Source organism: Rhagoletis pomonella, unplaced genomic scaffold (assembly GCF_013731165.1).
Source record: "Rhagoletis pomonella isolate Grant_MI unplaced genomic scaffold, Rhpom_1.0 Rhpom_scaffold_00004, whole genome shotgun sequence".
Classification (NCBI taxonomy): Eukaryota; Metazoa; Arthropoda; class Insecta; order Diptera; family Tephritidae; genus Rhagoletis; species Rhagoletis pomonella.
In genome coordinates, this window is record NW_023458558.1 from 35,297,748 (window position 1) to 35,324,760 (window position 27,013).

At 37.0% G+C, this 27,013-nt stretch overlaps 4 protein-coding genes across 5 annotated transcripts in view; 3 read left to right on the forward strand and 1 right to left on the reverse strand.

The window, feature by feature from the left end:
- Positions 1–2,159: 2,159 nt before the first annotated feature.
- LOC118737533 lies at positions 2,160–3,248 on the forward strand. Its single transcript, XM_036468103.1, has 2 exons — positions 2,160–2,348; positions 2,400–3,248. The coding sequence occupies exons 1-2, from the start codon at positions 2,254–2,256 to the stop codon at positions 3,238–3,240; spliced, it is 936 nt and encodes a 311-aa protein (XP_036323996.1). The 5' UTR covers positions 2,160–2,253; the 3' UTR covers positions 3,241–3,248.
- A 70-nt stretch (positions 3,249–3,318) lies between these two features.
- LOC118737535 (mitochondrial transcription rescue factor 1) lies at positions 3,319–4,309 on the forward strand. 2 transcript variants are annotated; one of them, XM_036468108.1, is made up of 4 exons: positions 3,319–3,725; positions 3,781–3,853; positions 3,913–4,075; positions 4,161–4,309. In XM_036468108.1, exons 1-4 carry the CDS (start codon positions 3,391–3,393, stop codon positions 4,172–4,174), a joined length of 585 nt encoding a protein of 194 aa, XP_036324001.1. In that variant the 5' UTR covers positions 3,319–3,390; the 3' UTR covers positions 4,175–4,309. The 2 variants fall into 2 exon arrangements, with proteins under 2 accessions (XP_036324001.1, XP_036324000.1); XM_036468107.1 differs by having other exon boundaries at positions 3,913–4,309.
- A 4,034-nt stretch (positions 4,310–8,343) lies between these two features.
- On the forward strand, positions 8,344–12,077 carry LOC118737531 (116 kDa U5 small nuclear ribonucleoprotein component). Its single transcript, XM_036468101.1, has 6 exons — positions 8,344–8,457; positions 8,515–9,183; positions 9,247–9,338; positions 9,393–9,584; positions 9,643–11,145; positions 11,212–12,077. Exons 1-6 carry the CDS (start codon positions 8,344–8,346, stop codon positions 11,567–11,569), a joined length of 2,928 nt encoding a protein of 975 aa, XP_036323994.1. The 3' UTR covers positions 11,570–12,077.
- Positions 12,078–20,620: 8,543 nt separating this feature from the next.
- The window catches only part of LOC118737536 (tubulin beta chain), a gene marked incomplete at its 5' end in the record, with an annotated part of 134,168 nt that continues 127,775 nt past the window's right edge, over positions 20,621–27,013 (reverse strand). The window contains 2 exon segments of the mRNA XM_036468109.1: positions 20,621–20,865; positions 21,196–21,518. Coding sequence (XP_036324002.1) covers positions 20,782–20,865; positions 21,196–21,518 — 407 coding nt within the window. The 3' untranslated portion in view covers positions 20,621–20,781.

The window sequence follows — 27,013 nt, forward strand, 5'->3', positions numbered from 1 at the left end:
ACAGATATAAAAGACTATGTTAAATTTCACGCAGGTCCACGAAATAAGTCATCATATTATAGTATATCCTTAGGTATGATATTGAACTGCCCCTTACTCAAATCATGGGAATCCAAAAACGTAGTGCCAAGGGCACGTGACTATTTCGTAGCGTTGGCAAAACAAAGGATACGAAACCATAAGCCGCCGGTGCTAAAAAAATATGCTCCATATGTGCCCTCTAGGAAAAAGTATGCAACAACAGTGAAACCTGACGTAGCATTTGTAAATGTAGTAAATACAAACACTACTAAAAAATTCGAAATAAATTCTGTAGTGACGCAAGTAACACAAGTTACCGAAAGTTCGACGATTGACTCCAGGGATTCGGTGCTGGTGGAAACTGTTCCTATTGCTGCAGAATTACCCAACCAATATTCAGAGACGACGCTATCGACTGAGTCAATTACAACGACAACTCAAAAGTTTTCGGAACTCGCCACAAGTGCCCAGAGTGAATCTCCTACTCAGTATTCTGTATCGACATATACCGTTTCCGTCACTTCTACACCATTTGTCACCACAGAAATTGATTCAACTTCAATAATTGAAAATAAGTCCAACATAATGAACACAGTGGAAGACATTACAACTGAGGTGATATCAACAATTCAAAATGAGTTCGCCAGATCCACTACGCTTGAGGAAACCACAACTGAAGTTTTATCAACAATTCAAAATAAGTTCGCCACATCAACTACGCTTGAGGAAACTACAACTGAAGTTTTATCAACAATTCAAAATGAGTCCACTTCTTCAACCACGCAGGTTGAGACTTTAAGCCAAAATGTTTTAACAATCGAAGATGACCCTAGTATATCTACTACCCAGGCAGAGATTACAACTAAAAGTGAGTATATCTCGGATTATCCACTAACGCTTGAACGCGTATCCGTCACTCCTACTTCATTTGCCGGCACGGCAATTTATTCAACTTGGACCACAGAAGGAGAGTTTAATGCGCAAGGTCATACTAAAATCGAAAACGAGTCCACTATAACCCGAGGTATTCCTACGTCTCAGCATGGGTCCACTACACCTACCCCACAAGAGGAACAAGAGGAAACTTCAACTAATCGCGTGTCTACCATGCAAAGTCCAATCACAAGTTTACCGCTGGATACAACTATTGCCATTGAGCCAACCACGTTCTCTGAGCTAATTGAGATTTCCACAACATCCACTGAAAGCACAGTTAACTTATGGACTGCAATAACAACCACTACTGAAGCAATTTTGGAAACTTCTATGGATAATACTTTAAGAGAAGAAGCCATCGAAGGGGCTACAAGTACAGCTTCTGTTCATGATGAAACTACTCAGTCAGATAATTTGCAATCTACTGTCGTTTGTTGTAACAGTGGAGAAACGACTACAATGGGTTCAGACGCTACTGAGTTCAATCTTAGTAATCTAACAACACTAACGGTAACGGAGTTTAGTACCGAAAGTAGTACAACGGATTCATCGGAAGATCGGTCTGTTACCAGCCTAAACTATAATATTGAAAACACCTTACCTTATGAACTGGTCGTCGATAATAGTGTCGAAGAGGCTAAAATCATAGAAACTTCAACAATAGAAGCTGAAAGATCAGACGACTTTGCAGATACAAATAGTATTACGGTTGAGGATACCCAAATGAAGCCTATGACATTTACTTACGACACTGACGTTATGCCTACCTTAGATTAATTATAGATTTTAATTTTTTATTCTATTTTAAATTAATATTTATTTTTATAGAAAAAAACTGTAAAACATATACTGGATTTATATAAGTATAAAACAATGAATCCATTACTGACATTATAAAATAAAGCTTTACCCCAGCCTCAAAGTAAAATAGTTTTCATCGAAGTTATGCAATGTCAGTTATTTTAATTTTTACCCGGTAATTACCTTTCATATTCATTAGACGCAATGTGCGCCTAGGGAAAATTTTTACACTATACTCGTGAAACGCGAAGCAGAAGTTATATCTGGCATGGCCGTTATAGAACGAACTTTATATAAGGTTAATACAGATCTCTGCGTACAATCGATTATTCACTGAATTTTTTAGAAAGTTATCAATACTTATCGATACCAAATTTCTTCTTTTCATATTCTTCAGCGAAAAAAAGTGTAAGCCTGTTAATGATCAGCTGATCTCTAATCAAAAACGTGGAGATCGCATTTTTCGGTGTCTTTAGATTTTTCCATTTGTTTATCATGAGTAACAACAATAAACCGAAGGAAACAAAGGGAAAACGGAAGGGTTTACCGAAATTGAAAACAATCTTGGCTAATCCAAACAAGGATAAATGGTAGGTATCAATATATTTTCTGTAATAAGATTTACTATATAACACTTTCAGTCCAGCATTGGATGATGAAGAATTGCAGCAGCTCCAACAGTTACTGAGCGATGCCATCAGCAACAGCAATCAAAGGCCACAACAGTTCGCTACTTCGGCGCATATTCGATTGGGATTGGAGAGTAGTTTGCGTGCTATCAATAACTCGAAATGTTCTTGTGTTTTGTTGTCTTTGACCATTCAACCTCGATTTTTGGTGAGACTAATAGCGCGGAATGTCGAAGCTAAAGATGCCACAGTGCCTGTTTATGTACAAAGCCAATTAGAGGAATTTACCAAAGACGTTTTTGGTATTCGTGCGCTTGCCTTAGTTTTACCTACATTGGAGGAAATGCGTGTGAGTAAGCTAGATACACTTATTCATTGGATTGAATCCCGCACAAAGCGCCTGAATACAAAGATAGCAAGATCAATCCCGAAACGAATTAAACTGATAAGGAAAACAGCTACTAAACTTGAATGCAAAGCACTTCCTAATGCGACAGAGATGATCACGGTAGAAAATACAAATAAGCAATGGGGAGGAGATTTTATATCCTTTTCGGATGTTATGGACGTTGAGAAAGTAAACTTGGCAGAGGATGAACAGAAATTGGAAGATGTTTTACGAAAAGTTGCAGAGAAAACCAAAAAACCAGCTACGTCCGAACATGAAGTGAAAAGCAAACACGTTATAGGTACACCAAACCGCAATGATGAAAGTAATGATTTGACCTCGAGCGATTCCGACGACTTTCTTCCAGAAATGTATAAGCCTTTAACGGTACACAAAATACAAGCGAATCCAAACAAAAAACCGAAAAAGAAGCGCCAAAAAAAGAATAAACAAAAGAAGAATTAAACATTTTGGCTTTATTTCGTGTTCCCTACAACGCTGTAAAAACGGCAGCCCTGTTCAACAGCTGTTTATTTTAAGGTTATGTTGGACTATAGTTTTTCATAACAATTTTCTATAGTATCTCATTTAGGCAGAACGTATTCGATATCAAAAATGATAAAGTTAAGAAATGTAAAAACATTTAATAGAATAATTAGTTTTACTCAAAATAATGCGGTGCGGCCGGCAGTCTTGGTTTGTCGAAAAAATGCAGATACCGCGCCTAAAACATGGTATAATCACTTGCCCCACACTATTCTTCAAATACATACAGGGCAAATGTTGCAGAAGCATAGCAAAAAATCTAGGCAACAGGACGATGAAAGTGATAGTGACGATGAGAGTGGAGTGGAATTTAAAGATGAAAGAGATTCCAAAGTGCTTAAGACAAGTGTCAATTCATTGAGAGCGGATTTGGTAATTAAAGCTGGATTAGGATTGGCTAGGAAGTAAGTTATTCATTATACTAATTGGGCGTTTTCAATGTACTATGTATATTTACAGCAAAGTAGAGGCTATTTTCTATGAAAGTAAAGTACGTGTTAATGGCAAAAAACTGAACAAGAAAAGTGTACAAGTATGACTTAAAATATACTTATGCTTTATGCTTCCTTCTAAAATAGATTTCATTTTCAGCTTAATGTGGGAGATGAGATTGACGTAGTACGTGGTTTCAGTCAAGCGAATCCAACCCATCTGGTGGTGTCTCGTGTTGTTGTGCTCGACGTTAGTGAGCGTGAGGAAGGCTTTGTCGTACAATTGCGGCGTTATAAATCACTACTTATAGAGAATTACTCAGGTGCTAATGCCTACAAGTCATCAGATGCTGTGCAGCACTGACGCAATGTAAACTAATTTAAATTTCTATTTATTTTTTATAATAGGAGTATTCATCTAAATGCGAATACGTCTCGTAAGCAAGTAAACCTCGTAAACTTACTTTTGTATTTTAAACCGGTTCATTTACGAGGTTTGCGCGGCATTCAAGTTTACATGAAAATTATGCAAATACAGGATTATCGAAAAAAATAGATGTGTAGTGACATTTAAGTTTTATTATATAATTGCCATAATTTAGCGTTAACTAGTGGCTATGTAAAGTTACTCCAAACTTCTGAAAATATGTTCAATCTAGGGATGTTTCGAATGTCATATTTTTAATATTTGCGAACGCGAACGCGAATTTTCGGAATATGAATATGTGAATGCGAATGTTAGGAATAACATTAATAAAAAATCTATACAGTGTTTTAATCTAGTCAAAGTTCAAAAAATTTATTTTGCTGCCTTTTCTCCCATGAGGCAATTTCTTACGAGGCTCGTACATAAGGCCGGATGCACTGAACAATTGCTCACTTGGAACGCTGGCAGGTGGAGCGCTCAAATATTTGCGGGGCAGATCTGTCAACTTGTACTAAGTTTAGTTTTCCACCGCGATGAGCTCGTTTTTCTTTAAGATAGGCCTTCAATTGAGCTTTAATTTCAAATTTTTTATGTCCAGATTCTACATCCAAGCTTTCGCTGGAGGAATCTAAAATTATTTCTAGGTTGCTTGTTAGAATTTTAGGAGTACTTGTTGAAGGCCCATCAATGTTGCTTCATATACTACTTAACCGTTTAGCGCCTGAAACAAAAAACCGGTTGTTTTCCGCACCCTGGTTAGACAGACTTAGAGCCATTTCAATAATAGTAGAGTGGACTCTATGCTCGTTTACACATTCGCATTCGCAAAACGTTCTAATGTGTAAAATAATGCGAATCATTCGCATCATGAATGCGTATGCAAATATTCGCAACATCCCTGTTCTAGGGATGTTCAAATAAGATCGGTTTTTCCGAAAACCGGTTTTTTTGAATTTGGTTAATGATCTTTTTCAGTCTTTTTTTTAATTTAGGTGTTAATCGTTTTTTTTCTCTAAAACCGAAAACCGAAAATTCGGTTTTTACGTTTCCCAGCGATGGATAATTATTTTGTAAGTCTTCGAGATGAGAATAAAATTTTACGGCGTACCAAAAACTCCAAATTAACTACTCAATTTTTTGCTGATCTGGTAGCTAAGCATAATCGATTGTGAAGTCGATTGTGAATATTGTAGTTTACTGTTCACTGAGAACAAAACGCCATTCAAAACTATTGCAAGTATGGCGCCTACAAATAAGAGAAGTTCTTTGTGGTTACATTTCACAGAAAAAACTAGCAAAGAAGCAATTTGTAAATTTTGCGGCGTGTTGGTGAAATTGGGAGGTGGCACATCGAATTTAAAAGGTCACCTTCAACGCAATCACCCCGGATGGGACAACAGCAATAATAAAAGCAGTGACCCAGAAGTACAAAAATGGAACTAAAATTTTATTTAAGTCAGCCAATTTCACCTCGTTATCAGGACTCTATTAAGTACTGGGCTAGTAACCGAAGTGTATTTCCTACGATTTATCCAATCGCAATGAAATACTTGACTGTTTGCGCCGCTTCAGTAGCATCTGAAAGGGTTGTGTCCACCTTAAATAATGTATGCTCGGACAAGAGAAGCCGCCTTACTCCCAATCATGCCAATAACCTCGTATTTTTAGGATCACTTAACGACGAATTTTGGAATATTTAAAGTAATCGAAAGGTTTTTGAAAGATTACAGTGATTTAGTATATTTAAAATGCGTACATGTACACGTGTACATAATTGCATCCGTTTATAAAAGATCTCTGAAATGAAGTTTGTTTTTGCTTAAATATGCCAAACACTGTATTATATTTCTTATTTTTTGGAAATGAAGTTGTTATACAAAATAAAGCAAAAATATTGTTTTAATTGATTTGCGTTGCACAGCAGTCAGTAAATTTTAAAGAAGAAAATATACATATAGGCGGAGTGAAAATTAAGATTAATTCGATATCGACTTTTTTTTTGATTTTTGCAGTGTTTTTATAATTCGGTTTTTTTCTGTAAACCGAAAAGATCAGGTTTTTAATCCAGTTTTTTTAAACGGTTTAAAACCTGAATGAAAAACCGTGATTAATCAAAAACCCGATTTTTTGAAAACGGTGCCCATCCCTACCCTGTTCAAGTTAATATTAGTGGTGGCAAACTATCGATGGTCCTGAGTATCGATACTATCGCCGATATTTCATGCCTAAGTACACGTGTATGAAACTTCCACAGAACTAATATTAAGGCTCTGTTATGCATACTTGGCATTGCATGCACTGCTATACCATTTTTACGTAGAAATCAAAAACCAACAGACTTCTACGTATGTAGTGCTGTGCGTTCGATAACCGATTACACGCGAGGCTCATTTAACAGATTTCTTATGTGACAGCTCTCAAGCCATGCCAAGTATGCATAACGGAGCCTTCACAGTTATGCATACTTAGCTTTGCATGAGAGTTGTCACATACGAATCTGTTAAATGGGCTTTGTATATAAGCGGTTGCCCAACGCATAGCACTTAACGTGTAGAATTCTGTTTGGTTTTGATTTTTACGTAAAAATGGTACAGCAGTACAAGCATGCATAACTGGGCTATAACTTGGGGGTGGGGGGGGGGGGGGATGGTTGATATAGGACAATTTTGCGAAAACAATAGCAATATATGCACACTTTTTACTAATGTTTTCACACTTCTCTCTTTGTCTTCGTAACTGTCTTTGATTTTTGGAAGACAGTGAATTTAACAGTAAATTGGACAATTCGGTCACGTCTTGGTTAATTTGAGAAAAAGAGGCAAGACAAAATCGCAAAAAATCACAGGATTATGAAGAAGTGGTTTGTGTTCGAATATTTTAGTAATTGATATGAAATTCACGCCAAACCACACTTAAACTATGTTCACATATCAATATTAGGTTCGTTCGCGTAGCTGTTAATTGTTCATGTTTAACCAAAACTTACAGGTTTTTGCGTTCGCGTACGCAAAAACCTTGCAAAGTAGGGGAAATTGAGAGAGCAAAGTGACATTTCATTTTAGGGGAAGCTGTTAGTTTCTGTTGGAAAAATTTTTGCCAACAGCAATTTGCCAACAGGGAAACAGCTGATCAAAAGCAGCTGGTTGGCATTTACGCAAATCACAAAATTTAATTTGATGGTTTGGAAGATAAAAATTACAAAATGCGACTAATTAAACTTGTAAGAAATAAGTAGTTATTTGTTTAATCAATAAACTGTGTCAGTATAACACTTTGCGATGACTTTTCGTACGTTTTAAATTTTACACTTTTGTATGTAAACAAAAATTATATCAGCTGTTCGTCTAACTTGCAAGTTTCTGCAAATTTTCTGTTCGCGTACTATTTTGGATATTTCTCTCTTGTGAGCGAACAGATGACATTTCGCCGGAATTTGGCAGTTGGTTGGTTTCTGTTGGAGATTTTAAACGAACGCATCTATTATCTCAATCAAAGCTCGTTTTTTAATCACCCCGTTTACACAAGTAAATCTCAGATTATTAGCCGTCAAATTTGTTGTGCTTGTTATTCTTAAATCTCAAGGAAAAGTTATGTTTCTTCTCTGTGCCACCGTGATCACGTTTTTATGCTATAAAAATTCCCTGGAATAATTAGCTAATTTCCTATTTTAGCCCTTTCAAATAGAGGCTGAGTTCCAAGTTGCATTAATGCAAAGCATCAGCCTCTTTTATTTGTAAACTATAATTGATGGAAATGTCCAATTTGCCCAACTAAGTTCCAATTCGGCATTTGAACGTGGTTTCGCATATGGACTTTTACATCAGTTATAGTTCAGTAATAAAAGAGGCTTTGCGTTAATGTAACTTAAGTTACAATTGGAACTCAGCCAGATTTATTTCGAAATTACAGAAAAGGTGAAGTGCTATTCTTTAACCTATGGATTATGCATGTATTTCTTGCTTATCCAATACAACCCTGCGGTTAGCCGATCATTCTTATTTGACATTTGTGAAACGCGGAAATCGTGATATTTTTATTATGGATAATTGTATGGTTTGCGTGAAATTTGTTAATCACTTTGTAACTAATAAGTGCTAAAATAAAATAAATATATGAAATTATTCATAAACGTTTTGTGCAGACTTTTGGTACCCGAAATAAAAAATGGATTCTGATTTATATGATGAATTTGGTAACTATATTGGACCGGAACTGGATAGCGATGAAGATGACGACCAAAGTATTTACGGACAGCAAGACGCGCCGGATGACCAAGATGTAAGTGACTTGCGATTCAAAGAAAATCCCATTATTTTAATAGTAACTGATTATTAGGAGGACGCCATGGATGAAGAGGAAGAACACCAAGACGACGAAGATAAGGAAGTAACTGCCGTTGTTCTGCACGAAGATAAACGTTACTACCCCACTGCGATAGAAGTGTACGGACCTGACGTGGAAACCATTGTGCAAGAGGAAGATGCACAACCGCTGGATAAGCCACTTATTGAACCTATTAAAAAGCTCAAATTTCAAATAAAGGAGCAAGAGCTTCCAGAAACCACCTACGATATGGAATTTATGGCAGATCTAATGGATACACCACCCCTTATACGTAACGTGGCACTAGTCGGTCATTTGCATCATGGCAAAACCACATTTGTAGACTGTTTGATACGTCAGACACACCCGCAATTTGAGCAAGCAGAGGAGCGCACACTACGATATACGGATACCCTCTTCACTGAGCAAGAGCGAGGTTGCAGTATCAAAGCAACACCGGTTACGTTAGTTCTACAGGACGTCAAACAAAAAAGCTTTTTAATGAATGTTTTCGATACGCCTGGTCATGTGAATTTCTCTGATGAAGTGACAGCAGCCATGCGTATGTGTGATGGGGTTGTATTGTTTGTAGATGCAGCGGAAGGTGTAATGTTAAATACGGAACGTTTACTCAAGCATGCGGTACAGGAAAAAATGGCTATTACAGTATGCATTAATAAGGTAATTTGCAGTTATTGTGCTCGTGTTAGTTTATAAACCTTTTTAAATTATTATGCTGCTTAGATTGATCGTTTAGTATTGGAGTTGAAACTTCCACCCCAAGATGCCTATTTCAAACTAAAGCATATTGTTGAAGAAATTAATGCTTTATTGAGGTAATTCTTTCTGAACCCTTAGACGAAAAATCTATTTTTTTTAAATAATTTCAGCACTTATGGCAATGGTAACGATAACTTATTAGTATCACCGGCCTTGGGTAATGTTTGCTTCGCAAGTTCCCTGTACGGCTTTTGCTTCACCTTGAAATCTTTTGCCAAACTTTATGCGGATACCTACGATGGTGTTAACTACATAGAATTTGCTAAACGTTTGTGGGGCGATATGTACTTCCACAGCAAATCGTAAGCTTTATTATAATTAACTGCACATAATTCAATATAAATACTCTTCTTCATGTAGACGAAAATTCACAAAAAAGCCACCACATAACTCTGCACAGCGTAGCTTCGTTGAATTCATTTTAGAACCCATGTATAAGGTCATCGCCCAAGTAGTTGGTGACGTTGATACTACACTTTCTGATACTCTGGCTGAACTGAATGTGCGAATCACCAAAGAAGAAATGAAATCGAATATACGCCCACTTCTACGTCTTGTGTGCAATCGCTTTATGGGCGATTTTAATGGGTTTGTTGGTATGTGCGTGGAGCATATCAGTTCACCACTGGATAATGCTAAACGCAAAGTAGATCATATTTACACAGGACCTAAGGAAGGTGACATTTACAAAGATATGACCGAGTGTAATCAGAGTGGTACACTTATGGTGCACAGCGCCAAGATGTACCCCACAGACGATTGCACTTTTTTCCAGGTGATGGCGCGTGTCCTTTCGGGAACGCTGCATGCCGGTCAAGAAGTGCGTGTACTAGGTGAAAATTACACACTGCAGGATGAAGAAGATTCACGTGTCTTACAAGTGGGTCGTTTATGGGTATATGAGGCTCGTTACAAAGTGGAACTAAATCGTGTACCGGCCGGTAATTGGGTACTAATTGAGGGTATCGATCAATGCATAGTAAAGACATCTACGATTGTCGATATAAATGCGCCTGAAGATTTATATATTTTTCGCCCATTGAAGTTCAATACACAGAGCATTATTAAAATTGCGGTTGAACCGGTAAACCCTTCAGAACTGCCAAAGATGTTGGATGGCTTACGTAAAGCAAATAAATCATATCCGTTGCTCTCCACACGCGTTGAAGAGTCTGGTGAACATGTTATTTTGGGCACAGGTGAACTATACCTGGATTGTGTTATGCACGATTTACGTAAAATGTATTCTGAAATCGACATAAAAGTAGCCGACCCCGTGGTGGCATTCTGCGAAACCGTAGTAGAAACAAGTTCATTGAAATGTTTTGCCGAAACTCCCAATAAAAAGAACAAGATTACAATGATTTCTGAGCCACTGGAGAAAGGGCTGGCAGAGGATATTGAAAATGAAGTAGTCTCAATTAACTGGAACAAAAAGCGGCTTGGTGAGTTCTTTCAAGTCAACTACGATTGGGATTTGTTGGCAGCTCGCTCAATTTGGGCTTTTGGGCCAGATGCAACTGGACCAAATATTTTAGTTGACGATACACTGCCTTCAGAAGTAGATAAGAACCTTTTGACTTCAGTGAAAGACTCAATAGTGCAAGGTTTTCAGTGGGGCACGCGCGAAGGACCACTTTGTGAGGAACCAATACGTAATGTTAAATTTAAAATTTTAGATGCTGTAATAGCAGGCGAAGCACTGCACCGTGGTGGCGGTCAAGTTATACCCACAGCACGAAGGGTTGCCTACTCGGCATTCCTTATGGCTACACCGCGTTTAATGGAGCCATATTTGTTCGTAGAAGTGCAAGCGCCGGCTGACTGCGTATCGGCTGTGTACACGGTATTGGCGCGAAGAAGGTGAGTGATTACCGGAAGCGCTGAATGTGAGTTTATAATTTAATTTTATTTTATTTTCGACTTCAGAGGTCATGTGACACAGGATGCACCGGTCTCGGGTTCACCTTTATACATCATAAAAGCATTCATTCCTGCCATAGATTCGTTTGGCTTCGAAACCGATTTGCGTACACATACACAAGGTCAAGCATTTTGTTTGTCAGTGTTTCATCACTGGCAGATTGTGCCTGGCGATCCATTGGATAAATCCATCGTAATAAGACCGCTGGAGCCGCAGCAAGCATCACACCTAGCGCGCGAATTTATGATTAAGACAAGACGTCGTAAGGGTCTGTCAGAAGATGTTTCTATTAATAAATTCTTTGATGATCCTATGTTGCTAGAGTTAGCGCGGCAAGATGTGTTGCTCAATTATCCGCTATAAGTTAAAAATATGCATGGAACTTAAAATAAAAATTTACTATAAAAGTTGGCTTGGGCTTTAAATGGCTTATAATCAGTGTTGCCGTTTATCTCCATTTACTTCAAAAGTGATACGAGTGTGGAAATTTTCGGAAGATACTATATTTTTTGCTCATTTCGCGAGATACTTAAATTTTCGGGTAGAACAAATTTTCATACATTACAAAGAGAAAATATATACATACATATGTATGCGGTGGCAGCTTTTAAAATTTGATCGAAAATATTAAACGTTTGTGGCCAAATAAGCTTAAAGAAAAATGCTTTAAACGAACTATGTATAATGAGCTAACTGCATTCATTTTTAATTTACTTGGCTTGCCTCATAAATAGCTCTGCGGCTGCAATTTTAAGATTGATCCAATATAAAAGAGAAATAGACTTTCATTACAAACTGTTGAGAATATAACGGGGCGTGTGCATAGTCAAAATAAAGCCGACACTGAAGGTGTTTTCATCTTTTGACATAATTTCCAACGAGGTTAACTTGGAATGTATCACATAATTTGATTATCAACGTAAAAGAAGGAAAGTTAATAGTTTTAAATACACGAGTATCGCCCGACTAGGTGTCGAAATTCGACATTTTTTCATACACTTTTAAATTTTGCTTATCACCAATATTGAACGGGACCAAAAACGTCTCCCGGTACTCCCGATAAAACCGCAACCTCCGAAAATTAAGTAAATCTTCCTTAAAAAATTTATATGAAAAATTACCTTTTTATGTTTTATTGAGACGAAATCGAACAGCAAAGCAAAACAAAATAATCGGAGGATGCAAGATCTTTCATACAATTTATTTTATTCAAAATTAATTTGCAAGACTTATGAATTTTTTTAGAGATAGATTTCGGGGCCCCCGGGCCCGCGGTACAATTCTGAAAAACGTCGGGATGAGCGGGTTCGGAAGTTAAAAATGGAATTTCGGGATGGGCGGGGTCGGGACTTAATATTTAGTCCCATGCCCATCTCTACTCTCAATCCCTGCGCCACCTAACGGAAGACAAACACACTGATCCAACAATCATTCAATGCGATTTAGAAATCTGGAAGAAAATGGTTCCAAATGAATGATTATTGCCATTTTATATTATAGATGTAGGTGTATTAAATTCCATTACCTTATCATAAGTGGTCCCAGATATAAGCGATATGGAAATTGCATTTCGGTTCGGTAATGATAACATATGCAGCTGCGTACGATTTCAGAACGTCAGCATAAGCGGATACACAGATAAGCGAAATGAGAAGTTCAGCTTGTATGGGAGGTGCCTCGCCCCCTTTTTCAATACCTACCACTTTTCGCCATAAGTACGGTATTGATAGCATATGTAGCTGTGTCAAATTTCAGGACGTTGGCATTAGCAGTTTCAGAGATAAGCGATAAGAGAATTTCAGTTTATATGGGGCGGTGCCACGCCCCTTTTCCATTATCTACCACTTTTCATGGTAAGACCGGCATTGATAGCATAGTTTCTGTTTAAAATTTCAGAACGGTAGCATAAGCGGTTCCAGAGATAAGCGATATGAGAATTTCAGTTTTTATGGGCGGTGCCACGCTCCCTTTTCCATTATTCACCACTTTTCGCAGTAAGTGCGGTATCGATAGCATATGTTGCTGTGTGAAATTTCAGGACATTGGCATAAGCGGTTTTAGAGAAAAGCGATATGAGAATTTCAGTTTGTATGGGGGTGCCACGCCCCCTTTTCCAAAATCTACCAATTTTCGCCGTAAGTACGGTATCGGTACGGTAAGTGGTTCCACAGATAAGCGATATGAGAATTACAGTTTGTATGGGAAGTGCCACGCCCACTTTTCCAGTACCTACCATTTTTCACCGTAAGTAGGGTATTTGCAATCTATGCATGTGTGCTTAGTTTCAGTTCTCCAGCATAATTGGTTTTATAGATATAGTGGTATTCCCATTTTAGTCTATCTGTCAGATGCCACGCCCCTTTGTATCGGGATTAACATTTCTGGATTAGAGGAAGTTATATCCTTTAAATCGGTGTATGTTTCATTGAAATCGAGAGAACGGTGCCTTCACAAAAGGGATTGCAAATTTTTCTTGTGGCGTATTTATATATAAAAGATATATTTGTATTCAAGTTCCTCTCACTGTTTCTAAGATATTTTTCTACATGTACTTACATATGTATGTGTATGAATGTGCACTACATAATTTTTAGTATTGACAACAATAAATAGCAAAGGTATGAATCCAAATAGCATTTTATAGGTTTTTTCTAACTTGATACTTCGATTCTTAAAAAAAAAATAGTGACCTATTTGATTAATTTTTTGTTTTTTTTACGATACATTTTTCATGACGTCGCGGCAACACTGTTTACAAGGCAAAGCAAACTTACAAAAAGCTCACGTTCAATTGAGGCAGCTTAAAGAGCTTTTAGAACTTGAAACTGAACGAATTTGTTGCGAAGTAATTTACGGCAGATTTCGCTACTGGATTTTGTTTTTTTTTTGCGAACAATCAAAATGTGTAATTACATACCAGCCCATTTTTCTTTTTATTTATAAAATCGTTTAAAATATTTAGGCAAAAAAAAAGCTCCTCAGAATTCACGATATGTTCACCTTTTATCGGTATATGTACAAGTATGCAGTAAGGCGTTGGAAAATTAATGCAATAAAGAAGACTACACTTTTGGAGAGAAATTTATAACAAAAAGATAACTATGAAAAATTAACGGGAAAGAAAAGTTTTATTTGCTAGTCAAGGAAAATACTTCAACAAAAATCTACCAAGATGAACAAAAATTTGCCTTTTTACCAACCCAAATTTTTTCTACCAATTTAGGTAATAATTTAAGAAAGTGGCAACTCTGCTCAAGCAGCTTTCGGGTGTGCATCTCGATCGAACACATAGTGGCCGAGCGTGGCGTTCGCTTACGCTCAGTTTTCAGCGAGGGTGATCAAACAGGCTCGATCATACTCAAAGCAGCTCCCTACCCATTGCGAAGGAAATAACAACGAAGTCTCTTGCCGCGAAATCACCACACACACACAATCACAATCTACATACAGCGAAGAGGTCAGGTTCTCAAGAAAGACTACGACACCCGGTCAGGCTGGTAAGATAAATTTCCACATGGAGAGGATTGAATCGAATTTTGCAGATACATGGTCAGACAACCGATACGGCCTGCGCAACTGTGCACATCTCTTCACGTGATCTACGTACCCTGGACCCAACCAAAGTAAGCAATCGGTTCTACGTTCCCACGACAATCGGCTTTACGTAACCGGAACGACTCAGATCTATATATTCTGGCCAAGGACTCTCACTCCAGCTTGTTATGACAACAATAACAGCGGGTTACGGCAGGTACGTGACCTAAATGACTCGGTTTTACTCTGGCCAAATTTAAAGGTCGACGAATACCTCCGTTGCTCGTTCTTGGAGCAACACCTTGCAGCTCATTTGGTCTGCACTCTTTTAAAACAGGCTGACATCAAGTGCAAGCCAGAACCAGAAACTCTCTTCTGCTGGGACGGCTCCATCAGAGCACTACTTTGATTAGGTGCAGTGGGAGGGCACACCTAAAGATCTGTTCTAGCCTTAGGCCACATAGAGTGAACCCCAAACCTTCGTTTCGCTCCGATTATGGTATGAAGACTAATAGGCAACTCTTGGTGCTTCACGCTGTCTGTTCCGTGTATCACACCAGGATTTTGCGAAATCAGCAAAGAGTAACTTTACCCTGGCCAGTACTTTTGGGCAAATTCTGACCGGTGCTCTCCACGGTGAATGGACAAGTGCGTACATTGCTACATCTTGTAAAGCTCTGCGGCCGCAATCGTTGTAGTTGTAGCGGATCCTACAACCCTGCCTAGATCGGCCTGTCCCTCAATCGTTGTCGTCAAGCTCAACTAACGGAAGACCCAGAAAGCGTGCAGCTTCTATTGGGTTTGTCCATAGTGGCAGAGATGTTAGCTGAGTGGGGTGTCTCTCCGTAGGGCACATCTGCCTCTAATATGCTCAGGTACGAGCTTAACCTGCTGCAGTAGCCAGAGCGAAGTCGGGCTAATGTGGTTCGAGTTTCACGAGGTATACGAAGCTTTGTCTCATCCACGTCAGGTGGTTGTGTTCCCAAAACGGCATTCACAGGTCGAGAGCCAGTGTAGGTCAATACTGACTCCGTACAAATGCCGTTTATGGCCTGTCGGGTGCAGAGGTTCCTCTGGACCTCGCCCGCCAGTTCATATAGTTGCCTTCTGACGTGCCTTAACGAAAGCTCCGCCGCATGCGGGCGTCTGTTCGGGTGCCCCCGTTGGTTACACCCTACTAGGAAATACTTGCAGATCATTGTGTTATACTCCCTGACGGGGAGCATTTCAGCCTCGTGGTGTAGATGGTGTTGTGGCGACAACAGAAGGCATCTGGTTACTGTCTGGAGTGCCGTGTTTAAGCAAGTGTGTAGCTTCGTTCACTGCGTCCTAATAGTCCTTGGCGACCACACAGGCGCTGCATAGTTTAGAACCGGCCAGCCAATGGCCTTATATATTGCCAGCAACGTTTCTTTGCCTTTGCCCCAGGTACTGCCGGCTAGCGAATTGAGGACCTTGTTGCGGCTCTGCACTCTATTGACAATGCGGTTGTATGCACCGATAAGGAGAGCATACTGTCGAAGGTAATTTAGAGGATTTTCGGAATATTCACCGTCGGAATTTGTACGCCATCGACGTGAACTCCCAGCTGTAGTCTGACCTCCTTCCTTCAGGTGGTAAAAAGGGTTGCCGAGGATTTTGTAAGGGAGAGGGTTAGGCTCCGTGCAGTGACGAAGCGAGAAAGTTCCGAAAGGTAATCGGTTACTTTCGTGCAATTCCATGCCCAGGTGCCATTGTCGAGGCAGACGTCAGCATAAGAGACAATCGAGACTGCCTCTGGTAGTTGAGGGAACTTCGATATATAGTATGTAATTGACCAGTACCGGGGAAGTGACAGCACCCTTTGGGACCTCTGTTTAATTTTTCTTGGCTTGCTAGTTTTCTCTCTAAACCTCTCTGACCACCGTTTGAGTCCCTATGGGAGAGCGGAAGACGCCATGTCTTATAGTATTGTAAAGTGGCTGACGGTATCGAACGTCCTTTACAGATCCAACGCTATTAGGATTGTTCTCTCACAAGTTATCTGGGCGTTCAGCCGTAATCGTCATCTACGACGCTGCTATAATCAACACCACAAGGAAGCGGCCTCAACGGCTTAATGTACCCCAAGACTGTAGTAGGTAAAGTCGCTTTTGTCTCACACTTCGATTCTCTAACAACATCGATTTTCATGGGTGGGCATGGAATATTGATAGCGGCTATCAATAACGCGTTCCACGATTTTCAGCTTTTGAGCCTACTTAGCTAGACGATTTATCTTATATATCAATGGCAAGCGCAGGTCTGATAAATAGCATAACGTGACGACATACGCTATCGTTAGTCAAACCCGACGTAGATCGAAATAGTAGACATTTCATTCGGGAATCACATTTTGTTGGACACGTATCATTAAATTAGTCTCCGCAGCCAGCAATCTATGTATACTGCATCTACGCATTGAGATGGATATCGAGGAAGGTAAAAGGCTCCAAAGCCATTGGTATGGACGGAATATGCATATTGATGGTGAAAAAGGTTGCGAAGCCGGGAGTAGACTCCTTTAGGCACGGGATCAATGTCAAGCATTTTTGCCCAAGAAACCATAGCTCTGAAATGAATTTCGAGCCAGCGATTTTTTCTATCTAGTTTTTTTTTTCAAAAAGTGGCTCACCTGTTGAAACAGTTGTATTGAAAACTAGCCAAAATGTGTATCTGGGGGTTTTTGGGGTTGAGGAATCCATTTAAGGTATTCATTTTTTCTTTAAAAAAAAAAAAAATAAAAAAAAAAAAAATTTCTAAATACACAAATAAAAAAAATTTCAACGCTGAACATTTTGGCTAATTAAAAATTGAAGTTTCATTACGAGAAAGTCAAATTTCGTGGATTTTCGCAACAATGTTGTCCATTTTCGGAAAAAAGGCCTTAAAAGGAAAAAAAAGTACGGAGGCGCCGCCTGCCGGCCCTCAAAAGAAAAAATTAATGCCATAAATGGATTCTTCGACCACAAAAACACCCAGATACACATTTTGGCTAATTTTAAATACAGCTGTTTCAACAGGTTGAGTCACTTTTTGAAAAAAAAAACTAGATTGAAAAAATCGCTGGCTCGAAATTCATTTAAGACCTATGGTTTCTTGGGAAAAAATGCTTGAAATTACCCATATAATCATAATCGCGATGTGCCTCTGTTATTTTTTTTTTGGCCCCTATATATCGACCCGTCCTAATGTATAGGTATGTGAGTATAGTGTCGCAATAAAGTTCTCAAATCTCTCGTTGGCGCAACTCGGTACAAATAAAATAAAACTTTGTTGTTGGTTGACTAGTGTGGGATGTCTTCTGATGACGCCAGAATACCATTTGCATGGACTTCGGCCGGAAAATAATATTTGCCTGTATCTATAACATCGCAAGATTTTGGTTGACGCCAGAAAAAATATCTAACTTTTACCTGCGCTTGGAGGATATCTTCGCAAGTATTTATAAGGTAATCATTATGAATGCGGAAAGAAGGAAATTCTTAAAGTTCAACCTTTTTCTTTAATGCATTAACGTTTACTTATACCTTAGACTTGGGAGGATATCCTTCATTTTAGATAACTGACATAACTTCCATGGGCCCTTGGGGCAAGATTGAGCGTTTTTGAACTTGCTGCCGAGATAGGTCGATCGTCCACTCAGGTGTTGATATTAAAGGTCTGCATCGGAATTCAGTTTGCTTCACTGTGAAGTTTTTTTCAAATATGTAAACTACTCATACTCTAACAAATAGGGCATGGAAGGAAGAGAAATGAAGATATTGAGCGCTGTATACATAAAAAAAAGTACTCAAACAAATTATGTTCCGAAAAAAAGAGGAACATAAATCAGCAGTACCATGCTGTTAAACTTCCACAAAAAAGATGTTCCTTCACAAGTATTTTTTGAGTATTTTTGGAAGTTTTCGTTTAATGCTACGTAATGTTAATGTTAGAGCTGACTCTTATGTTAAATAGCAAACGTGGAGAAACAATGTTGGGCGCTCCGAATATTTAGCCAACAGCATATTTTTATAAAGAAAGTGGACTCATTTTATATATAGATAACCATTTTCATTTTTACAATACGATACTTTCATTTCCCAATACCAGGCGCACATACATATGAAGTAGCAACCCAACAAGCAAAATAAACTTAAAGAAAGTTTTTTTTAAGTTTTCAATTATAAACATTAAGCTTACAAAACGTTGATTTTTTGTTTATAAAACGCTTGAAAGTAAGCGTAATATAATCGAAAAGGAACATTGGTTATAAGCGTAGAAATATAAACTTGTAATAAATGTTCAAAAGAAAGCTTTTTATAAGCGTAAAAGTGTAAACTTATAATAAAGGTTCAAAAAAAGTTTTATATAAGCGTATCAATATAAACTTACTAAAAATTTTCAAAAGAAAGCTTTTTATAAACATTTTTATAACCCTTTATTTAAAGATATTTCATTAAAACCTCATACATAGATTACTTAACATCTAGAAACTAAACGAAATGCGAATTTTCGGCGGACTCATCTACAGTCGCGAAAATATAAATAGGGAATAGACATTTTAGCATACAAATTCACAATAACACATACAAATTAAGCATAAAAAAGTTAATTATTACATCTTGTTGCGTGCTTTCAATTACTTGCGGTTATTGGCAAATTGGAAAAGGGACATCGATGCAGCTATATATTACGCTTTATCGCCGCCATTCTCATTGATGAACTTTTCTGAAAAAAATTTAATACATTTTTAATTGAATGTTAAACTAAGAAAGGATAAGGGGAACTCATCATTTGAAGACTCGAATGCTCCACCGATTAGCGCAGCGGGTCCTGGATTGGATTTTCTTGTTTTACCGCATTGGTTTTATTTAATTTTTTCTTTTAATAATATATTTTAAAAAACGTAAACACGTCACTTACGATTGAAAAAATTTTATATTTACTACTTCATGTCGTTGGCATTTACATTTCATTTATAAGTTTAAGTTATTTATAAACATTCGCTCTCAAAACTTATTAAAGGTTTGTTTGAAAAAACTTTTAATAAGCTTAATATTAAAAATGCTTATTTAACGCTTATTATAGCAAACTTAATTTAAGTTATTTTTAAAAACGTTTACTGAAATGCTTGTTGGGAAGCTTTCCGTACGCACACATTTGTTTGTAGAAGTTTTTAATTCGTTTGTAGAAGCCTTTGGAAATTCACAAAGCAGAATTTTGAAAATTTCAAAACTTATACAAACAATTTTCTGCTTAGAAATAGAAAACTTGTTACTTCACATGTATGAGCGCCTGGTATTGGGAAATGAAAATATCAATTTGACAATTTGACTAGTCATAAAGACAGGTCGCGGGAAAAAGGACACACAGTTTTGGATATTTAAAAAATGTACATAATATGTATGTACATAAATCATGTATGTATATGTATGAAAGATTCGAACTTTTTTGCAAATATTATAGCGTCCGGTGAGAAATGTAAAACATTATTTTAAGTATATATTGGAATAAAAATAAAGTGTATGTATGTCTTTTCTTAACATTATGTTAAATGCTAACATTTAAAAGAAAAACCTTCATAAGTATTCCTATACTTCCTAGGAAGTTTTCAAATACTACTGAATGCAATCAACATACTCAAGTACTCTGGAAAAGCGGAACAGTGTTTTATGTAGCAGAGCTCTGTTGAGTAACATTGATCAGTTCCTCAAATTTACGATGTTCGCTATTTTTGTTCCTATCTTTTTAAGTACTCTAAAATATATGTTCCATTTACTCATGTACACATATGAAGAGTATTTCTGCTGGTATATTTGCAGTGCTTTAGTTGATATGTATTTTTTTTTTTTTTTTTTCTTGTAAAAAACATTTCAATTTTATTTTTAATTTTCTTTTTTATTCTACAAGCTTCCGGCTTAACAAATCTTTATATTCAAGCTGAATTTTTTGAATGAACCACAGCAGAAATATGTAGTTAATACTCTACTAATAGGCGAATTGGCTATCGACACGTGGCAATTTCTCCTCCTGAGTCACTACATGCCACCATTTTGTATGGAATTTTCTTCGTATGCGTTGTGTTCGTCATCGAATTCGACATCGTCATCGACGACAGCCTCCTGTGAAATAAAAAGAAATAAAAAAATAGTGGTAACATTCAAATGCTCGTTCGGAATAGCAGCTACAACTGTAAAATCATTCGCAATGGCAATGTTAGCAGACACAAAGTAAAAATCCACCATGGCCTGGGCTAACAACCAACAATCACAAGCAATTTTTAATTAAAAGCAATCAATTTTCGCATCCGTTTATACACATTCGTTTCCACGTTTCCATAAACATAAACATGCAGGAGCAACATACCAATATCCACTTCCTCATAACATTCACATTCATACACATATACACCTATGTATGTACATCCGTTGGCAGAAGTGCACATTTTGTACCTGATACTGTTGATATTCCGAAATCAAATCGTGCATATTCGATTCAGCTTCGGTAAATTCCATTTCGTCCATGCCCTCACCGGTGTACCAATGCAGAAACGCCTTGCGCCGGAACATGGCTGTAAATTGCTCCGCTATACGCTTGAAGATCTCCTGTATGGCTGTGCTATTTCCGATGAATGTGGCGGACATTTTGAGGCCACGTGGTGGTATATCACAAACGGCCACCTTTACATTATTCGGTATCCATTCAACAAAGTAGCTGCTGTTCTTGCTTTGTACGTTTAACATTTGCGTATCGACCTCCTTCATCGACATCCGACCTAAAAAAGAGTAGCAGCATAATTTCAATAATGAGATATGGCAAGTAATATTGAATAGTTTTTTTTTTCTTAATATAATTCACATTTTATTTGTTAATTGATGGCTTTGTTCGGTTCAAATCAAGCGAAAAAAAAATCGACCGGTGACTTTTGAAGATTAGTGAGCTGCGTGTTCAAAAACAAAAGTTTCGTTAGCGGCTAATGTCGCGAAAGCTAGGCAGTTCAGGAGCATATGGTGAAGATGATGACACTTCATCATCCCTGATGAGGAGATGTTGAGCCTAACCGACTGGATTTTAAACGGACTATGAGTAGTTGATAATACCAACAGTAACGAGAGTTATGGTGTTTTTTTAGCAAGCTTCAGGAGCTTCTTAGAGCCCTTCTTAGAAAAACTTAGTCACCTTGCCCACGTATCCAGGTGAAGACCACCTACGCCATTCCGATACTCAGCCAATACCCGCCGCAAAATAGATTTGCTGAACGATAAGTAAAGGTATCCCCTACAATAACAATAATTTACTGCCGCATTTTACCTAAATATTACATAATTCGAAATCAACAGAAAGCGATTTTTAAAGGTGTCGGTGGGCATTTGAAATTTTCCATGTAAATAATATGAATATTTCGACGAACTGATAACCTCCTCCTTTTTTTGAAGTCGGTTAAAAACAAATACTAATTCAGGAATATTTTTTAATAGGGTTCCCACTTAGGTTGCCACTTATTTTCTATTCCACAAAATTTAACTAAAATAAATTAATATGCATATGAAATGAAAGATATTTTTGAGTGCCAAGTGTAATATCAATTTGTATCTTACTAATTTCAATGAGCATTTTTTAATGTAGGTACTAGGGATGTTAATTTTTCAGCTTTTTCCGATCCCGAGATTTTCGGGATGTCGTTATGCCAATCCTAGGAAGCTCTCCTACCATAAAATAAATAATAAATAAATGGGTTTGAAACCTTCTTTTTTATTTAAAGTGGCGTTTTTATTTTTTCTCTCTGATGTCAGGATTTATTTTAAAGGACTTTGTAATGCAATGAAGAATAAAAATATGGATACCAAACGCAAGAGAAAATTTCTCTAGAATTTAAAAGAAAAATTAAAATTTTTTGGAATGAATTTTTTAAATCAATTTTAAATTACTGGCGTCAGAGTGAAAATACTACAGTGTTATATGTATAGTAAGCTAGACATTCATAAAAAATATTAATTATTGAATAAAAAAAGAAATATAGCCAATACTGTTCAAGAAAAGGAGTTTCTATTATTGCCATCCGTGCAAATTACAAATCCCGATTTTTGGGACCTTAAAAAGGCCGGGATTAACATTCCTAGTAAGTACATATCGTACCTACATATAGAAAGGCTCTAACTCATATAGTCGTTGAAATGCAAAAAATCCGTAGCTTACTAGGTACAATATTTTATTGCTTAAAATGGTGTGCGGACTTAAAATTCGATGAAATGCATCTTAATAAATCAAAAAAGGAATTTTGGTAGTTGCGGCTTTTTGTATTTTAGCGAGATAGGGCCTTTCTATATTAAGGTAACGATATGAAGGTATTACAAAAAAAAAGCAAACAGCGTTGATTATCACAAAAACATATTTACAATTCCCTAATTTTAAATTGCTGCTGTTGTCACCTTTTCCACCGCAATTTCACAGCGTTGTGCAGCAAAAAAATATAAATAAATAAATACATTTCGCAAACATCTAAATACCTGCCGCCACGTGCATTTCGTTTCTATGCTTCCAGTTCCCGCCTATCCTTTGAGACGCGTTTAATGTCTTATTCAGCGTTTTGGCTTTTTGACATGGCAACGTGCGCTGCCCTTTGACAAGCATCCGCACCTAATTCATTCAGTTTATGTAAGTTTGTAACCTACAGTCTTAGCTCAGCTCATCTGTGCTAAGCTCAAGTCAGCTTGGCTCAGCGTTCGTAAAATTTTACTATCGTCGACAAAAGACAAATGAAAATGTTGCTTTGCGTCAAGCAAATCTCTGAAGTCAACTGTAAATGTTTTGGCATATTTTTTACTTTGCACACAGTTTTTGATTAATTATTTGGCTTCCCTTAACCATGCATATCTGTGTGCAGGTGTTTCAACATTACGGTCGTATTGTGTCGATGTCTACATAGGTGAATTGCTATTATGTTTAACAAATTCGCAATGGTTTTTAATAAAATTTTAAATCCATTTATAGCCTATTTGTTTTGCTTTCGTTGGCTTATCCCAAATGGTGGAATTTTTCATGAAATTTTCTTTGGCTGAAGTGGTTTCATGGCTCATGGTTAATGGAATAGCGAAGCTCTGAACTTATTTTCAGAAGGACTGACAATTTTGGTAACTTACAGCGATATTGAAAGAATGGGCTACTAGCACTAATCAAAGGATTGAATTTAGAAGCCTGACAAGCTTAAATCATACTTTACAAACATTTACCCGACACCGAATGATGTTTTCGAGCTACATTATTATTATTTTCTTTCGATAATACGAAGATATGCAAGTTCTTTACCGAAATGGGAGAACTCTACACTGAGAAAAAAAAAACGCGTTGTAAGAATAAAAAAAATTTATTTGATTACCGTTTAAAAATGTTCGTTTTTAAATCAAGTGAAAATTCTTAACAAAATGGATTTTTTCATCATACATACACTACGTATAATGGAAATATTCAAATCAAATACGCCCGTATTGAAATGAAGCATTTTCACTGCACGGATTCTTTTTCATATGTAATTAAGAAAGCATATGTATACAAAGCATGCAAAGCGGTGACAACACATACATACATACATATGTACATACATGGTACGACATCATTAGGGCTGCCAGACGTCCCGGTTTTCCCGGACATGTCCCGGTTTTAGACTATTTGTCCCGGTGTCCCGGCCCAACCTTAAAAAGTCCCGGGTTTCATTTTAGTGTCCCGGTTTTTGAGTTGATTGTACAAATTTGAATAAAAGTTCAAAAATCACTACACTAAGAGAAAAAACGCGTTTTAATATTCAGAAAAATGTTATGAATTCACTGAGGGAAATAACGCATAGTAAACATGAATATTTTCTATTGGATTTTCGTTTAAAAATGTTCGTAATTAAAAATAATACTTTCATAACACGCACACGTGGTGTTGATTCAAACTCAACATTTAAATGCACATTTACACGTCTGGCTGTAGCTGAGTGCGCGAAGATGCTTGCCACAATTTTCTAATTTCCAGACGGTCAGGGTTCAATTCCCATTATAACCAGCATGGAATTTAAATACTTTTTTAACTTAATTATGAAAAAGCAATCGGTAATTGCAAATCGCTTCATTTTAATATGGGCGTATTTGAATTGAATATTTTTATACTAAATACTAAAATTTGTATACTTAAATGTATTACGAATTGAGTTGGTGCTCTTTCATATGCGTATTTTTTTAATTTAGCACGCTTTTTTAATTCTAAATTTCTTTCTCTCAGTGCACCGGTTTAATTGCGAAATAGTCACATTTCGAGATAGTTGAACTTTGCACAAGCAATGGTTGATGATTAGTATATGTACCTAAATACGTTCAAAATTACGTGCACAGAGTTTTACAATTATATTAAGGAAAAGACAGAAGTTTTGAAACAAGTTCATAAATATGACTGATATTTTAAAGTTATCTTGTACTTAAATTTTGTTCTTTCATGAATACTGGAGTACATATAAGTACAGTGCCGTACAAAATTATTGGCTCATAGGCTCTTTCATCAGATCATAATTTCTAATCAGATCTTTTAGAAAAATTTTCAAAATGTAGCTTTTGAGCCAATTAATAAAGTGCAAGTCTGAAGTTGCCAGCAACTTTCGTTGATTTTTAGCATTTATTGTTTTTTGCTGACAGTGTCTTCCATATAAAAAGAATTATCGAACATAGTTTGTATAGAAGAAACTTTCAGTAAAAACAATACCAAAAATTAACTAAAATTTAATGGGCTGCAAAACTCCATTTTAAAAATTTTTATAAAAAGTCTGATTAGAGTGTTGCAAATTTGTATGCAAATTTATTGAATTTTTCCCGAGATTACCACAAAGTTTAACAATTTTATTTTTATGTTTTTTCATACATTTAGAATAAACTGTATTTTTATAAAGAATAAAAAAAGGTTCATGCATTGTGAAAAATTCTCTGTGCTTTAGTTGTGATAAGTTGTTTTGTTTTGTTGGCGTACGTTGTAATGATCTCATGATGTCATGTTTTTATGTTTTTATTTTTGTCTGTCAAAATAAAATTTTACTACATCCTTTCGCACGTCGAAATGAAAGAGAAGGGAGCGAGAGGCCCTCCCTAAAGTGTCCCGGTTTGGCAACAGAGATATCTGGCAGCCCTATGTGACATCATGCACTAATCGCGCGCTGTGATGTTGATTCAAACTCAACATTTGAAAACTCATTTACATGTATGGCTGTAGCTGAGTGTGCAAGGATGCTTGATACAATTGGTTGCTACCAAGAGCGTCCGGGTTCAATTACCATCAGACGGAACATAAAATTAATTTTTTTTCTTCTTTTTATTTTAATTTCGTATAACGAAAAAGCTTCTGTGCACTTCGCAACGACATATTTTATAACGTACATTCTCAAATTTAAAACGAATTGGGTTGGTACTCTTTCATATGCGTATTTTTTTAAATTTAGCCCGTTTTTTTTAATTCTAAAATTTGTTTCCCTCATTGCAGTAAGGGAGCAAGCAGTTCCTAGTAGGGTTCTACAGACGTCAGAACCCGAACTTGCTTGAGCTGAAGTACCAGGTCCAGCACTACGTATAGTACTCCTGGGACTGGGACTGTACAGACAGCCTATTAACGGCATTTACAGATAGGCTGTTACCACCTACACAAACTTCAGTCGAGTAAATGCCGTCATCGGTGTACAATCAACACCTCTGAACGAGAGTGAGCTTTAACTGCCACGAGAGACCCTCGTAAATCTGGCACGACTTGCCTCCCAACATCCAAAATGAGTGCCCAGCATGTGGACTATGCTCAAACAGGCACCTTCTTGGCAATTAAGAACCTTTTCACCAATTTAAGCCTTAATTGTTACCCAATTTATCATACAAAAATTAAAATTATTAATTGGCAATTGCAGCTGATATTCCATCAGGGATGGAAAATTGCATTATAAAATTGTACCTGATTTGCGGAAAACTCTACCGAAAAAAATAGATGGATGTGCCTAAAAAGTAAATATGTATTTCTACATAGAGAAAGTAGGACGATAACAATTCCCATCGATACCATATCAGCTTCTGCACTCACATTTAACAAATTTTGGTTATGGAAAGAGTTTCGTTGAGAAGCGCGAGACGGAACTATGTTGCAGAAAAAATAAATCACTTTCCTCCCAGTTCTTCGATCTGACGTTTTAAAAAGAAATATTTTCCGTCTATCTAGCGAAATCAACTACAGTTGCATTACATTGACCAACCTTCTGTATCATTTGTA

Bases quoted from the DNA above. Each gene is read 5' to 3' on its own strand.
- LOC118737533 (XM_036468103.1), top strand. From the start codon at position 2,254: ATGAGTAACAACAATAAACCGAAGGAAACAAAGGGAAAACGGAAGGGT. The intron at 2,349-2,399 runs GTAGGTATCAAT...TAACACTTTCAG, and splicing joins AATCCAAACAAGGATAAATG to TCCAGCATTGGATGATGAAG.
- LOC118737535 (XM_036468107.1), top strand. From the start codon at position 3,391: ATGATAAAGTTAAGAAATGTAAAAACATTTAATAGAATAATTAGTTTT. The intron at 3,726-3,780 runs GTAAGTTATTCA...GTATATTTACAG, and splicing joins GGATTAGGATTGGCTAGGAA to CAAAGTAGAGGCTATTTTCT. The intron at 3,854-3,912 runs GTATGACTTAAA...TTTCATTTTCAG, and splicing joins TGAACAAGAAAAGTGTACAA to CTTAATGTGGGAGATGAGAT.
- LOC118737531 (XM_036468101.1), top strand. From the start codon at position 8,344: ATGGATTCTGATTTATATGATGAATTTGGTAACTATATTGGACCGGAA. The intron at 9,585-9,642 runs GTAAGCTTTATT...TTCTTCATGTAG, and splicing joins ATGTACTTCCACAGCAAATC to ACGAAAATTCACAAAAAAGC. The intron at 11,146-11,211 runs GTGAGTGATTAC...TTTCGACTTCAG, and splicing joins ACGGTATTGGCGCGAAGAAG to AGGTCATGTGACACAGGATG.